Raw genomic sequence first — 17,883 nt, 5'->3', positions numbered from 1 at the left:
GAAAAATGGGGTTGCTGATGACAGTGATGATGAAATGAGTGTAAGTCTTAACTGTATTCAGTTTAGTTCATCATAAAGCATGATAACTGGATCACCATGTACCACGAATTCCATGCAATCCACATTCCTGTTACCACTGGTTATTTCTAACAGTGTCACACAGAATGACATATTAACTAGTTTAATATACCAGAAACATGCAGCACTTTTTAGAAATGTGCCTGCATTCAGCAAATGATTTTTACACAGCTAATTCAGCTCACGTTCTCTGTGTTATAAAGGACATTAAATGCTTTCACTGGGTACGTTGGGATCATCTTGTATTACTTTTCTACAACTGTACTACAAACCTGTTTAAACTGAATGAATCATGTCATGTAGCTATTCCGAGTGATACCATATTATCAGTAAAAACCTCTTTTGAAGCTACTTTTTCTGCAGCATGCAATGTTCATAAAAAGTTTATGTATTTAGAATGACTGCAATGTTTATCATCTTCATTTTGCAGAGATTGAAAAACTACAGAAAGAAGAAAACAAAGAGGAAGAGAAGTACATTGATGTTGTGGAAAATAAGAACATGAAATTATCACAGAAGGTACTAATACCTGTAAAACAATTCCCCAAAGTAAGTATTTTTGTTGTGTTTTCAGTATGCAGTGTTTTCTAATGTGAGCATTTGCTGTGCTGTAGCATGATTTGCTGTGCTTATAAGAGTATTATGGAATTCAGTATGGAGTATTTGTTTCTAGGCATTAACTGTAATATTTGTTTAACAACTTTTTAACATTCTGTTATGCCAGAATATCTTGACTGCTTTCATGATGTCTGTATCTCATTTCATATATGTCCTTTCAGACATATTTGCAAACCGCTTTTATCAAGTTCAGGAATTTGTACAAGTTAAAACAAATAAGAGAGCAGTAAACTACAGTCACTTTATAAAATATTTATATTATTCATGAACTATGCAGCTTAAGAAACCAGTAAGTGCAACGACACAATTACTTTAAGAATAGTCAAGGGTTTGCTCAAAAATGATAAACGTGAGCCACTTTGCAAAATCAGAATTTGTGGAGCAGTCCATTGACTAATAAGTCAGAGAATTATGCAGGATGTGATTGCTCTAAGAACAGGATATTATCTAATGTCTGAGAGCAGCATACTGGAAATCAATGGCAGATCCTCTATGACTGGGCATAGGACACCAGATGGAGAGCAGGCCGTGTCCGCTGACTGGTGCTATGTCATGTATGGAATTGTACATTGTGAGTAATGTCCCATAACCAAGGCTACCATTTTAAATTTGCTACAAAGATAAAGTAAAACTGCTGCAGGTGTCTTGTAAAGAGCTTAGTCAGCACATTGTGAACCAGCTGAAATAACTATTGGTCATTTGTTTAATTAAGCAAAATTGACTACTCTTTCTGTCAATGATATTTTAATGTTCATAGGTTCATAAGTTCATAGAAGGTTTCTAGGCTAATGGCCCTTGGGCCTTTACAAGCTTAGCCATTTATACCCATGTTCCCTTATTGACCTTGAGCAGATGGTCGTCTGTAGAGTGAGTCTATAATCAGCACTGACTGCTCCTGTCCATGAGGGACATAGGTGCCACCCATGGGGTGAATTTATGGTCTCCCATGCAGTTGTCTAGGTTGCACTTGAATAGAGTTATTGAGGATCTCTGCATCATGTGAATTGGAATTTTATTCCAGAGGAATAGCAATCTCTGCAAGATATATCTGTCTGTCCAGCTTATTCTGTTAATGTCACAGTCTAGGTTGAGATCCCTGGAACAAGTGATTCTTGTCTAATTTGATTTGTAGATGCCCAAGTTGCTTCTCAACAAACTGTAGGATACAGAGTACAGTGGCATATCTTTCAGTCTTTCCATGCAGGTTATGTTTTAGAGGCCCTGAATTTTCTTGGAGACAAACTGCTGTGGTCTCTCTAGCTGCTGCATGTGTCTGGTTAGGTACATGCAAAAGGAAGAGTTGCACTCTGTTAGTAGTCTGATGAGGGTCAAGTACAGAGAGTTATAACATCCTTAGTCTTGGATGCAGTGCCCTTACTTATGAGATGTGCAGTATAGAAGGCTTTCCTTACCACTGTGGACACATGGTGATCGAAGTTTAGATCACTATCAACCTGTGTTCCCAAATCTTGCGCCACTGGGTTTGAACTTGGGGGGGTGCTGAAGATATTGTAAATTGGAGGGATGTCTTCTTTGCCAAATGGGAAAATAATGCACTTTTTTGCATTTAGTTTTAGTCCATGGTTTTGGCACCAATCATATGTCTGTGTTAGCCCCTTTTGTAATAGTTTAACATTGTTAGGGGACTAAATGATTGCGCCCAGTTTGCAATCATCAGCAAACTTGGTAAGTCACAAGCCATCTACTTTTGCCTGGACATCTGAGAAATAAATTCCATACAGCAGAGGACCTAGCACAGATCCTTGTGGTATGCCACTGGTCTACTGGTAGAGACAGAATCCCCAACTTTGACAGTATATGTTCTGTCAGTGAGCTAGTTGGCTACCCATCTAGTGATGTATGGGTTAATCCCCAGCTGGAAGTGTTTCTCAATGATACTCAAGTGGGGGATTGTGTAAAAAGCCTTGGCTAAGTCAAGAAAGGCAGTATGTACTGTTTTGCTTTCATCCAGGGCATTGCTGATATTCTCTACGAAGTCCACCAAGTTCAATAAGCATGATCTACAAACCCAAACTGGGTGGAGTCAAGAGTTTGAATGTCACCTATGTCCTTGTTGATAAGGTCTATAGTAATTATTTCCATGGCCTTGCAGATAAGACTGGTTAGACTTATGGGTTTATAGTTCCCAGGGTGATTTGATGGACCCTGTTTGTGCAAGGGGATTACTGTTGCTGTTCTCCACTATGCTGGAACAAAGTCAGTGCTCAGGCTGAGGTTAAAGAAAGTGCCTAGCAGTTCTGCTAGGCCTTGTTTTAGATTGCTTAGTAAGCATCCTGGGATTTTATCTGGTGCCATAGAGGCAATGATTTTAGCTTTGGAGAAGATATATATGGCCTGCTCTTTGGAGATACTAGGTAGAAATCTGGTGTCAGCTATGCTTAGGGTATAGCTGATAGGGACAGACAGGGGGTTGAGAGCTGCACCAAATCTGTCAGCTAGCAGGTTGGCAATTTCCTTAGGGTGGGTATGAGAGGTACCCTCCACTATAAGTTTGGCACATAGTTGGGCATTCCCTTTTAGATTTCAGATGTTGCTAAAGAATGCCTTATGATTATCCTTAGCTAGTGATACTAACTTAGCTTCATAAATAGAGGACTTTACAAGATATTTTATTTGTTTGTTCAAGCTGTGGAGGGTTTTCTTCTTCTGCTGACTAATTTCCTCTTGTTCTTAGACATCATTTTTTTCCTTTTGTTATATAACCTATTTATACATGAGGCCCACCAGGGTGGCCTGTTCTTTTTGAGAGGACATTGTTTTGATCTGGTCAGGTACAGCCAAGTCTATACAGTCATTTAGGTAGTTATACAGGGAATCCTCTGCATAGGAGTCATTGTTGGCTGTGTTAGCAGGTGGTTTGAAACTTTTTATACCATCATCTAATAGGTTGTAGTTTGCTTTACAGAAATGTTTCAGTTTGTTTTGCTCCTGTGGGGGTGTCAGGTCTGATTAATACTTCAAACAAGACAGATTTATGGTGTGACCTTAACATGAAGGGCAACACACAGAGGTTAATGCAGTGACCCCCCCCCCCCATGCTGGTAAGTACTAAGTCTAGGACATTTGAGCTCCTTGTGTGGGTGCAGACTAGCTGTTCCAGGGTATTTGTATTCAGAAAGTCCAGGAACCTCAGGGCGAGCATATTTGTGCTCGTGTACATTGCCCAGTTGATGGAATGATGTATTCATTTGAGAAATGGGCAAGAGAACTAGCTATTATATATATATATATATATATATATATATATATATATATATATATATATATATATATTTTATATATACTCACTTGTTACCATGCAAGCTCATTGGACAAAAACTACCCATTTTCTGGTGTGTCCCTGTACAACTGTCTGGTTATGTGACTTGCTCACAGTCTTCCAATATGTATATGAAGATGACAGGACTCAAACCCTGAACTCTGGCCCCAGAAAGCAACTCATTAACAGCTGTGCAAGTAGTGCCTGACAAATAAAAATCTATTTAGCTTCAACCTGGATTACAGTGGAAGGAAAACCATAACATATATTAAATATGAATAGATAGAGTACTTAGTCAAACTACATGTTTTAGAAAGTTCAAGGAAACAAGCAGACCTAATGAAAGGCCATGCAGATAAGGCAGAACATGAAGACATAGACAGTGGCTGCAGATAAGGGCAGAACATGAAGACATAGATAGTGGCTGCAGATAAGGGCAGAACATGCAGACATAGACAGTGGCTGCAGGTAAGGGCAGAACATGAAGACATAGACAGTGGCTGAAGATAAGGGCAGAACATGAAGACATAGACAGTGGCTGAGCTCAGTATTGCATCCTGAAGCTAAAGAAATGGAGATCTTAAACACATTGTAACAATGTGGTACCTGAATTTCACTTCTCCCATTCAAATATTTTTGAGGTGATAATAAGATGCATGGATTGTTTAACACTCACCTCTTCACTGGTACCTTTTTATTTAAAATGTCTCCAAAATTAGCAAATTTACATCTACAGGGGTGTATTATTGGGAAGATGTGATGTTTCATAATATACCATTTAATCTTACAAACTACCCTCTTATTAAAAATATGAATGTTTGGGATCTCTTGAAATATAAAGATTTGTCCCTGGCTAATCTGCGGAATATACTGAAAGTCAATTGTAAATATACTATAATTCTACGTCAATTAAGAGACGTGGTTATGGCTAAATGTGCTCTTAAAAAGCCAAAACAACAAGATCTTAATAATTTAGACACGATAATTAAAACATTATCACTCCCTGAGAAAATGCTATCAAAATCATATAACTTGTTAAACAAATTAATACAAGACTCATTGTGTCTTTTTTCTAACTTCTGGGATAAACATAATTCTCAATTAACCGAGAAACAAAAACTCTTGGCTATTAGAAACACTTTGGAACATTCCCCTTTCAAGAAATTGTTCTATACCCAATTGATGATAAATAATAATGCATATCATACCCCTTCCAAACTTAATAAATTTGATGCTAGCAAGTCTCCCTCTTGCCCTTGTTGCTTATTTCCAAAAGCTGACCTTCTGCATATTTTTTGGTATTGCCACTACTCACATAAACGCTGGACTTCTTTGAAGGTAAGGTTACAGAAAATGGGATATCACAAATCCACCTTATCCTGGGAAACTGCAATTCTCCACATACCCTTGATACATCTTTCTAAATTAGACACACGTGTGTTTATATTTATTTCCTCTCTCATAAAACTTTACATTTCCAAAAACTGGCTTGATCACACTAAATTGAATTGGAATGCCTTTAGCTCAATGGCTTACTTGTACATTTCTGCACAAAAAACTATGTTGAAAAGTCCTAAAAATGGCTTTAAACTATAGAGAAGGTCCTCTATATTATTAATAATGATTGATAGCTTTTACTTTTTTGTCTTAGTACACAAATATGATTTATTTACCTTCATACTTCACTTTCTCATATGATTAAAATATTATTTATCATTTGCACCTTGGTCACCATTTGTAATATTGTATATACTGTTGTTTTCTTTATTTTTCCACATTCATGAGTTGAAATATGCCTCTATATGTTGTTTAACTTCAAATAACTCCTAAATGACTATATTTACAATGTTTTGATGTTTGTTGTTATGTTATATTTTATAAATCAATAAAGAGATTTTTTAGAAAAAAAGATGTGATGTTTCACTGGACTTTCAACAATAATCTCAATTAAACAAAAATAAAACAGACTTATGTGGTAGCAATGGTAAATCCTTATTAAAACTTAAACAGTTAAGGTACTTTTTGCTTAAAATAGCGCAAAACATTCTCATAACTACTATCAGTAACCTGAACTGTCATGATCTGTAACTGTATAATTTAGATTCAGTCAGTATTTCTCAGAGAAGTTGTCGATGTCAGTAAGTTATAGCTAGATTTTAGATAATGACTTTCACAATGAGAGTTCATGTGAGAGTACCATTGAGTATGGTCAGCATTTCTGTGAAAACTCAGACCATGGAATCCTGCTGACTTACTCTGAGTTATCAGGTCGCATCTGCTACACGAGCACTCAAAGTGCTCGTTAAAATATAGATGATAATATTGTGGTTATTAGTATTAGAAGTTGTCACAATAGTTTTAGCAGCTGAAATGAATTCTACTTAGAATGTGTAAAAGAGCTGAATTATTCAACTATTTTTTCACAACACCACAGTGCCTGATGGAGTGTGATTGGAGCTGTTGCGTTAATACACAGAATGGATGAGCTATGTATCAGAAACTGCATTATCAGCAGAATACCTTTTTCAAAACTTGGCACAAGTTTTCATAGTTTTTCTCAGTCATAATTTTTTCAGGAGAATAATCCGTTATATGGATGGTTATGCATGTTTGTGAATCTGTATCTACATGCCTTCACGGGCCAAATGTAATACTGATCTAATGAAAATCTAGCAAGGGATACGAGGTCAGGTTAGCAGATGTGAGTCAAGGTTGTCATGTAACCTCCTGTCTTTTATTATGACTCTAATTATGATAGTGATTTAAATATTGTATATTTTTAGAAGTTAGTGCTTGAAATCTACAGCAGTCCTATCTTCAGCAGCAAATGAGTGAAGGAGTAGTGTTTTCTTTCTAAAGTCTAATTATTTTGGAGCAGTGGTGTAGCCAGGATTTTCAAATTTGTACTCACAGCTCCCAGGCTGCTGCCCAACAAGCCACACCCACATTAACACTACTGAAAAAGCCACGCCCCTTTATATTGCTGATCTCTAAACAGGTCACTGGCAAGTATAAGCCAGGGTAGTAATTGCTTACACAATGAAACAGCATTTCATTGCAAAAGTGCATACTCCTTGAGTCAAAAAAACAACATACCTTTCCATTTATACTTACTTGGGTAGATTGACCAATTTGCACCCCAAGATCATTCATCTTCTCTTTTGCAGCTCCTAACCCCTGTAGTAGCTCAATAGAGCTCCAGCAGTGCTACCGAATAAAGGACTGGCAGCCTCTAGGCAGCAGATGCTCCACACTGTTGGGGTCTGTAGGTACAACATATAGTGCTCCCCCCTAGGTAACACCCAAGATGTGAGCCACAACTACACCCCTTCCACCCACATGGGTCATCTGGCAATGGCTGCTCACTCTTATGGCCTACACTCACACTAAGCCTTCTAGAATGGTAAACCTTACATTCCCAACAACAGATATATTTTAGCTGGGCTCAGTTATACTACCAATTACTATAAAGGAAGATGTGTACCCATGGGAGTCAATCAAGCAAAAACTAAAGCAGTTGAAATTTACACCCTTACTACCATACTTATGTTCTGTGAATCTCAAGCCTTTGCTGACAGGAAATTGGTTAAAGCAATATAACTGGCCTAAGCCTCAGAGTCAGTGGGACTGTACATGACTTAAGTTTCTTTTTCTTGAAGCTTTTGCCAGTCTTATAATCCATTGATAGTTTGAACAAAATTATTGGAAAGGAAAGAAAAGAAATGCAGTTGTATACTTTTTTCCAAGAAAGATACAAGTTTTGCCCAAGGCTTAATGTTCAAACCTGACACAATGCTACCCAATATACTGAAGAGACAACTGCTTGTAAAGACAAAGCACATCTGTAAATGCAGCCTGCCTCCTTACCCTCCCATAAAATGAAAACATTGTTACCTTATGTATACCCCTATCCTGTTACATCCTAAATGAACAAATGACACTCATAGGTTTGATTGTGAAATATGTTAAAGAAATGATCACTGCACTCCTCTCAGTCTCCTTGTAAGTTAATGTAAGTTATCTTGTGCACACATATCTGAGTAGTGCTGGTTTCTGACTATGCTGGGTACAGGGAATTAATTGGAGATGTGGTTCTTCTACTAAGACTGTTTCAAACTTCCACTGTACAGAATAATTCACCGCCAAACTCAGTGCATATGTAAATAGTTGCATAGACACATTTGCCCCTTTCAGAAATAAATACAATCCCACATTCAAAAATCTCCCCATGAGCTTCATAATAAAAGAAAAAATACTCATTGCATGCAAAAATAAATCTAACTCTTAAAAAGCCCAAAACACTCTTGCTAAACTAAACAAGGAACTCTGGATTGTGACTAAATCAACCAAAACCAGATATGAGGTAAACATATAAACCCATGTGAAAGATAACCGCAAGGCATTTTTAGCTGTGTTAGAAATCTCAGAAATAATGACTGGCACTACAGTGAGCTAGTAACAAATGATATCACATACTTAGACCAGAGGACACAGCCAATCCACTGGCCAACTAATGCAGCTCGAACTTCACCCCCTCATCATCCAGTATTCTCAGATCAAATATCTGCATCTATAACCCCTTCAAAACTCTCAATTATTTCTCAAGTCACTACCTAAGGCCAAGAACATAGTTGAGACTGGATAACACACCAGGCTGCATATCCATTAGTCTGAAATATGACTTATCAAACCCCCTACAAAGGCTATTTAATACTAATTTCAAAATAGGTTTGCGCTGGATGAATGAACGACTGCAACATGTATTCTTTTGCTTGAAAGTGGAACTAGCATATCATCTAGATCCAGGCATAATTGTTCCACTCTACTTGGCATTCATTAGGGCAATCACTGAGCATAAATCCCCTTTTGGTATGTACCTGTCCAAACAGGTTCCCTTTATAATTTCGAAATACTGAAATCCCGACTTTCAGTATTTCGAAATTATAATACCGAAGCCTTGAAATTCCGAAACACCAGAAGCACGAAATTCAAAATACCGAAGTTCGGACCTTCTGGTGTTGCGGTGTGTGAATGCATAGGTGTAAGTGTAGGTAAGTATGTATAAGTGTGTTGGTTAGGGGCTTTTGTGTATGTTAGTGTGTGTTTTGGCTGTGATGTGTGTGTGTAAGGGGCTGTGAAATGTGTGTGGGTGTGAGTTACCTTTCTGTGTGTGATTGTGCAATCTCGGAGTTAGTATATATAAGTAGGGGGGTGTGGGGGGCACAGCCCCCAACATGGGGGTGCAGAGGGGCTTGCACGCCTGCTTGTCTGTAATGTAGGATTGTTTGTTTGATTGTGGGGGGAGATTGTGTATATGTGTATGTGTGTGGTGTATTTGCACTGTAGGTTCACGGCTATAGAATTTCGAAATACTGAAATTCGGGATTTCAGTATTTCGGGATTCTATAGTGAACCTGTCCAAACACTTGTTATAAGTGGATGCCATCTAACCCTCAAAGATTTAGGAATTATTCCAAAGCAAACCTCCTACTACTGAGTTATACCATGGTTAAATTTCCATCCCCACAAACCGTGTGAACTGTAATATATTTAGAAATTTGCTGAAATAACAGACTTTGTGAAGTATATGAAGTCTGAAATTCAAATATACCTTTATTTACTGACTGCAGTCAAGATCAATTTTTCCAGAAAACCTCAAAGTTTAAGAAAAAACATACCAAAAATATAATGCACAGTAAAAGTCTGCAAGTTGAGTGTCTGTTGAGAGATATGGGACAAAGCAAAAAAAAAAAAATGGAGTACAAATATGCGGTATCAGTGATAGATGATAAATAGGGACTGTGACATCCAGTTAATATCCCACTGGACTGCCACTGATATTGTGACGTCCCCCACTTAGAACCCGGGTCAATAATTAAGGCTCCTCAATCCTCACCACTGATTCCAGTGTGGGAGCATCACGGAAAACACAAGAGCACATAGCACACAAGAGTAAAATTCCACAATTTTTCTTAAGAGCACAACAGGAACATGCTCTGTTTCCTGAGACTAGACTGTATACCTCTATCCACCCCAAATGTAATCCCTTATACACTTCAGTGCAATGTTTCAGTTTAAGACCTCTGAATCACTCACACCCAGAATAAATTCACATCTCACACACTCAAACACATATGGGAAGCCTTTCAGAGATTTCCAGCTGTGTTCCCTCCCCAATACAAATGGTAAACACTGTCACCAGAGTCAGACAGGTCTACATGCCCTCCAAAGGATGATCAGTTATTAAAAATTTAAAATTAAAATACGTGATAAATATGGCTAAAATCAGCCAGTTATTCTAGGTGACCTGGGGAGTATCAGACAGGTACAAGCACTCTCTAATCTCTAAGAATACACTAATTGTCCAGCCATAATGGAAAGTAATGAAACACATTTAATAATAAATAAAATGATTACAAGAATGTAAATCAATAACTTTCAATAAACACCAGAATCAAAATAGAAATATAAAATTAAACTGTCGGATAGAAGTCTATCATCTTAGAAAAACTCTATCTAAATAACTAAACTTTCCTAATCTAACTAGAGAATATTGCCCCTGATCTAATCTAAAACATAACAGCAAGGCAAAGGCAGGCTTACTGTTTTTGGTGAGTTCTTTTTCGGGTATCTTCTGTACAGTACTGTAATGGACTGCAACTTTTCACTCACTGCTGCTCTTAACTGCTCAGCTTAACAGTCTCAACTGTCTTATTTTAAAAATAATGGTCAGCTATTTGTTAAAGTTCTTTTTCCTGTCAATCAGCTGTCCAAATAATCATTTAGTAACCATGAACATTCTAATGACATTACCTATTGATCGGCTGATTCTCCAGACAGTTTGTACTTTATAATCTCTCTCACAAACATGTGCAATTAGAAATGTATCAAAACACTGACAGATTCTTTAGATATTCAGCATTTTAAAAACTTATTTACATTTTCACAATTCGACATTCTGGCACACAATGCATGTTAATCTGAGAATATACTCAAATCCCCTGCCAGACATGCTAACACAGATGGCAGTGTTTTCATTTTTTTCACATTTCTCCCTCCCCTTATGACTCAAGCATAATTTTCAAGTGACCCTTGAAAAACAATGCTTGAGAAAAATGGGTTCACCTGAGAATATTAACCCACTCCTCTCTTGGACAATCCATCCACACTGGCATTATTAACCCCACTACGATGTTGTATGATCATATCATATGCTTGCAATCCTAGACTCCACCTCAGTAACTTTGCATTTTGGTTACTGACCCTATTAAGCTATGTTAAAGGGTTATCATCTGTGAGTACAGTGTATTTTCTTCCATAAAGGCAGGGTTGTAGCTTTTGCAATGCCCACACTATGGCCAAACACTTTCTCCACAGCTACATTACATTCTTCTCTAGGTTGGAATCTATGGCTCAGATATACCACTGTGTGCTCTTCTTCCTCTGTGGAAACTTGGATAAGTACAGCCCCCACCCCATAATTTGAAGCATCTACCTGTACAATAAATTCTTTGTTGTAATCTAGGCTGGCTAACACAGAGGGTCATCCCAAAACCTCTTTAAGTTTTTGGAATGCCTGTTCACAATATGTGGTCCACACTACCTTGTCAGGTTTATTCTTCCAAATTAAGTCAGTAATGGGTGCAGCTATAATATTGTAATTGGGCACAAATTTCCTATAGTACCCCGCTGTTCCTAGAAATGCTCTCACTTGTTTCTTAGTAATAGGAATGAATAGCTGCCACCTTGCCAGGTTCTGGCCTAATTTTACCACTTCCCACGTTGTGTCCTAAGTAAGTAACCTCTGCCATACATACATGACCCTTACTGGGTTTAATAGTTAATCCTGCCCTACTTAATCTATGCAAGACCTCTGTAACATGCTGGAAATGTTCCTGTCAGGAATGGCTGTAAATAGCAATGTCATCCAAGTATGCTAGAGCATATTCCCCTGCTCCTACCAAGAAATGGTCTACCAGCCTCTGGAAAGTTGCTGGGGCATTTTTTAATTCCAGAAGGCATCCTGGTAAATTCATACAATCTATAAGGGATTACAAAAAATGACCTTTCTCTAGCAGCAGCAGAAGTCAAGGGTACCTACCAGTATTCCTTAGTCACATCAATAGTGGTCATATACCTAGCCTCACCCAGCTGTTCTAAGGCTCCGTCTGTTCTTGGCATGGGGTATGCATCTGACTCTTTGCAACTATTTCATTTCCAGTAGTCTACACAGAATCTCACAGTACCATCCTTCTTTGGCACTAGCCTACTAGGGAAGCCCAAGGACTCTTAAATTACCCCCAGTTCTAGCATTTCCCTTATCTTTAAAAATTAAAAAATTCAGAGCCTGCTTCAATCTCTCAGGTATTCTATAAGGAACCTACTTCTATTAATAGGTTTCTGGGGTCCTGTATTTACATTGTGCTGCACCAAGTCAGTGCACTCAAGTTTCCCTGTGAATAGATTCCCAAATTCCTGCAATACCATTTTATCTCCCGGACTTGATTAGGAGTTAACTGCTATGATATGGTGATCTCTTCCACAGAGGATTCAATCCTAGCCTCACCCAAAAGATCGGTTACCATATCACTTTGAGACTCTTCCTGCCATCCTCTATGAATGCTCAATGCCAGGGCCTCCCTGTTGTGATAAGGTTTCATCATGTTTAATGGTACAGTTTGTGCCCTTGTCTCCTACCTACCACATTTACCATGTAGTTCACATTATTGATTTTCCTCACCACCTCAAAGGGTCCCTGCCAAGCTGCTTGTAACTTGTTATGTCTAACAGGAACAACTACCATCACCTCCTCCCCCTTAGCATACATTCAGGCTTGCGCATTTCTGTCATACCATAACTTCTTTTGTTGTTGGGCCACTGCTAAGTTCTCTTGAGCTAAACCCATGAGCTCTTTAAGTCTTGACCGAAAGTTGAGAACATAACCACAACAGACTCCTTGTGAGATTCACTTACCTTCCCACTTGTTTCAAATTAAATCTAAAGGACCCCTCACCCTATGCCCATATAACAACTCAAAATGTGAAAAACCTGTAGATTTCTGTGGTACTCCCTGTACACGGGGTCTATATTATATCCTCGAATGCTTAAAAATGCAAACGCTGATTGATCAAACTTATTTTCACTAAACTGCAAAATATCAAAGCAACAGAAACTCAAACTTTTTCCTAGGGAAAGAATTTGGTTGTCCGTTTCTGTTACTTCGGTATTTTCAGTGTTTTGGTAGAAAGTTACTAGTCGGATTCAGGTAAGTTTGCGATTGTGTGGATGTGAGTGTTAGGGTGATTTAGGTGAGTTAGGGTTAGGGCACGGGTTAGGTGTGTCTGCGATTGAGTGGACATGAGGGTTAGGGCGGATTTAAGTGAGTTAGGGTTAGGGAGCAGGTGAGGTGAGTGTGCGATAGTGACGGACCTTAGGGTTAGGGTTTGGGTTAAGGTAAGTCAGTAGTTAGTGGTGTGTGCATAGTTTAGTGTAGGGTTAGGTATCAGATTTTAGGTGTATGTGTGTGGATTTCTGTTTGTTTGGTGTGCTTGTGTTGTGTGCATGTGTTTTCCCAGGGAAAAATAATCGCTGATCTGACAGTTTGAGATTGAAAGCTTTCTCTTAAATTAGGTCGATCAATCAGCGTTTGCTTTTTTAAGCATTCAATGATATAATATAGACCCCCTGTACACAAATAACAGATGAGGAAAATACTTGTCCCACTCCCTTTTAAACTGGTCTGCAAATGCCTGTAGCATAGTCTTTAATGTAGAGTTTAACCTCTCCATAACACAATTAGTCTGGGGATGGTAGGAGGTGGTCTTTAGATGTTTCATCCCACAACACAACACTTCTGCAGACACATCAGCAGGTCTGACATGAAGTTGGTACCTCAGTCAGTATTTCCCATGGAAAATCTACTCTGCTGAAGATTTCTGGGAAAGCATTTTACACCTCAACTACAACCTCAAGATATCTGGTAGCATAGTCTACTACCACCAAGATGTATTTCTTTCCTGTAACACTTGGAGTACTTAGGGGACTTACAATATCCAGGGCCAGTCTCTGAAATGGCTTTTCAACAACAGGCAAAGGCATTAATGGAGCCTTAGCCTTCTCCCCTGCTTTACCAACATTTTGGCACCATTCACTAGTCCTACAATATCCTACCGCATCTCTTGCAATTCCCAGCCAATAGAAATTTTGCCTAATACGTCTCTTAGTACATGTTATGCCCATATGACCTGAGAAAGGAATGTCATGTGCTTTGACTAAAAGTGGCAGATGATAAGCTGTAGGCACTACCAACTGCCATATTACTTCACCTTCTAGCCCACTTCCAGAAGCCCACTCTCTGTACAACAAACTTCCAGTGTACAGACTCCCCTCTTCCTTGAGCCTCAGGCACCTCCTTAGCCATCTCCCTCAAGCGTTGTAATGTGAGATCCATAAGTTGAGCCTGTCTCAACTATACCTTTGTGACCATCCTCAGCTCCCCTTCCACAGGAAGCTTAGTTACTTCTGACAGCTGCACCTCTCTGTCACTCTCGGTACCACCACTCACCTCCGTCCTCGAAGTCACCATGTTCAAGGGAACAAAAGTACCCACAAGCAGCTGTGGCTCACATTCAGACTTACTGCTGATAGATAGCACCTTCTCTGAAACAGCCACCATGCCAGTCCCAGCTTCAGGTATGAGATCATTTTGGATTTCTGCCAGACTACCAGACCTGCATGCCTTTCTCCAAGCCTGACTGCATGCCACTGCATGTACACAAGGTACTGCTTCATCAAATTCATTCCTTATCAGGATATCTGCAGGAATATACTCAAATACATCTAACTGCTTGCTTCCTGTTCCACCCTCCCAGTCAAGATGAACCCTAGAAAAAGGTATTTGGAATGGGGTCCCTCCTAACACTCTGACTGGAGTGGACTGCCCAAGCAAGTACTGCTCTTCTCTAACCACTGCAGGCCTCACAATGGTTATATCAGAAGCTGTGTCCCTCTTAGCAGTTACTTGTTTACCATCTACTAAGATAGGGTATACATTTTGGTGATACTTTTGGCACCCCAGGTGTTTCTAAACAACTTACACTGTCAGTTTGTCATCCATGCTTACTGGCTCTCTGTCACCTTCTATTTCTCACCTTGTCTCAATGGACATTTGACTGCTATGTGTCCCCTCTGGTTACACTTGAACCATCTAATCCCTAACCATGCATTTGGATTAGTAGTTTCCCCCATTACTGGTGTACTCTGTTGGAGTGGTTTAGACTGCCCTCCATGGGTTCCTTTATGTCCATGTGCAGCACTGGGTATCCCTTTCTTATGTAGTAGTGGTCTGCTTGCAAAGTTGAGATCCCCTTTTCTCCCCAACTCTTCTACAGAGTTACACTCATGCTCTGCTAACCAGATTCTCATGTCATCAGGCAATGTACTGAGGGCTTGTTCCCTCATCAAAAGGTCTGCAAGTCCCTCAGAAGTGGTGATTCAGCCATCTGTAAAAGTAAGTACTTAAGTCAGCAATATAATCATGCACACTTTTCATTTGCCTTGCATCTGTGTTCATGAAACTTTTTTCTGTATGCCTCATGTTTAAGCTTGAAATAAACAAGCAGGCAACATTTCATTTTGTCATAATTTAAAGAATCTACGTCATTTAACTTTGCTACAGCCTAAACAGCTTTACAATGGAGTAAGAGAGTCAGCAGATGAGCACAGAGCTCATGGTCAACATCATATTGTCTACATACCTTCTCAAGAATATGAATAAAATTATCAAAGTCATCCCCATCCCTGTACTGATGGAAAAGTTTACTGGCATTTATAGCTTCTGGTATCTAGTTATTCCCTTTCCCATTACCCTCCATAACTCTCTCGGAGGGTAAGAAACTCCACTTCATGCAGGGGCTGTCTTTAGTTTTCCTCCTGCTGTCTCTCATTGTCATCAGCTTCTAAATGCCTTAGTCTTTCTGCTGATACCAGTTCAAGATGTTTGGCCTCCAGTTCATATTGGTGGTGTTTCTCCTCAGCCTGCAGTTTATATTGGTGCTGCTTGTCCCTTTTGTCAGCCTCCATTCATTGGGCTTCCAGTTGCAGTCTCTATAACTCCAAATGGATTCTCAGGTCCTCTGAAGAAAAGGTGGAATGTGCTGTCCTGGAAGGCTGCACATCACCAGCACCAAACTGGATAGCCTCTGAATGGCTGGTCTGAGCTGTGGTTTCAACCAAGGCTCAAATCATTATTTCCTTAGTCAAATTGGCATGCACCAATCCTCTGGCTTTACACTCTTTAGCCAACTGGATCTTTGTCAGCTTGCTAAAATCCTGTGCTGATATCCTTGCCTGCTATCCCTGACTACCTAACTAATACATAGATAAATAAATAAAAATGTGATGGATTGAAATCCTGAATATTGACCTTGTGGCTGTCAAGAGTGCACACTTTAATGAACGGGTTCATATTAGATGCCAAACGTTTAAAATAGGGAATGACCTATAGGTCTGAAATGCCGGATCTTGATCTGCTTTTTGTGAGATTGTGGTACAGTGAGGATTGGAATATTTGCCCTTTCCTCACTGTAGTGAGATCTTGGAGTTGGTCTATATATTTAGCAGGGGGTGTGGGGGGTGCAGCCCCCCACAATAGCATGTTCATGGTCCTGCATTTTCAACCTTTAGGTCATTCCCATTTTTGAATTTTCATTTATGTAATATAGACCCAATGACAACTACCCACAGGCTACTGAAATCCAATTAAAAATCCCACTAAGCTGCCAGCAATTAAATTTGACATCTGGTTAATATTCCACTGGATTGCCGCCAATAATGTGACTCCCCCACTTAAAACCTGGGTCAGTAATTAAGGAGCCTCAATCCTCACCACTGACTCCAGTGTGGGAGCATCATGGAAAAAACACGAGAGCACAGATCACACAAGTAAAATTCCACAATTTCTCTTAACAGCACATCAGGAACATGCTCTATTTTCTGGAACTGAACTATATACCTCTGTCTACAGCAAATGTAATCCCTTAGCCTGCACTTCAGAGCAATGTTCTAGTTTAAGACCTCTGACTCACTCACACTCAAAATAAATTCACATCTCACACACTCAAACACTTATGGGAAGCCTGACACATATTTCCAGCTGTGTCTCCTCCCCACTCCTCATGGTAAATGCTGCCACCAGAGTCAGACAGGTCTACATGCTCTTCAAAGGGTGATCAGTTATTAAAAATTACATATCAAAATAAATGATAGCTATGACCAACATCAGACAGACATTTGAGGTGTCTTGGGGAGTATCAAACAGGTATAAGCACTCACTAGTCCCTAAAAAATACACTGATTGTCCAGCCACAATGTAAAGTAATGAAAGACATTTAGTAATAAGTAAAATGATTACAAGAATGTAATCATTAACTTTTAATAAACACCAGAAATTAATCACCAGAAATATAAAATTAAACTGTAGGATAGAAGTCCATCACCTTAGACAAACTCTATCTAAATAACTAAATTTTCCTAATCTAACTAGAGAATACTGTCATTGATCTAATCTAAACATAACAGCAAGGCAAAGGCAGGCTTACAGTTTTTGATGAGTTTTTTTTCAGGTATCTTCTGCACAGCACTGTAACCAACTGCAATTCTTCACTAACTGCTGCTCTTAACTAACTACTCAGCTTAACAGTCTCAACTGTCTTATTTTAAAAATAACAGTCAGCTGTTTGAAAAAGTTTTTTGCTGTCAGTTATCTGTTCAAATAATCACATGGCAACCCGGAACATTCTAATGACATCACCTACTCATCAGCTGATTCTCCACAGTTTGTACTTTATAATCTCCCTCACAAACATGCGCAATTAGAAATGTATCAAAACACTTGCAGATTCTTTAAA

General features: G+C 39.0%; 1 protein-coding gene across 2 annotated transcripts in view; it reads left to right on the top strand.

Moving 5' to 3' along the window:
- Positions 1–17,883, top strand: part of KHDRBS3 (KH RNA binding domain containing, signal transduction associated 3) — a 1,441,609-nt gene that overhangs the window by 608,123 nt on the left and 815,603 nt on the right. For both annotated transcript variants that reach the window (XM_044078538.1, XR_006365708.1), the window contains exon 2: positions 509–627. In XM_044078538.1, the coding sequence (XP_043934473.1) occupies positions 509–627 (119 nt within the window). The remainder of the gene's footprint in view (positions 1–508; positions 628–17,883) is intronic.

This window comes from Protopterus annectens, chromosome 7.part1, assembly GCF_019279795.1.
Source record: "Protopterus annectens isolate FY-2018-M chromosome 7.part1, PAN1.0, whole genome shotgun sequence".
Classification (NCBI taxonomy): domain Eukaryota; kingdom Metazoa; phylum Chordata; order Ceratodontiformes; family Protopteridae; genus Protopterus; species Protopterus annectens.
The sequence above is the reverse complement of the archived record's forward strand: the minus strand, read 5'-3'. Positions and strand labels throughout refer to the sequence as shown.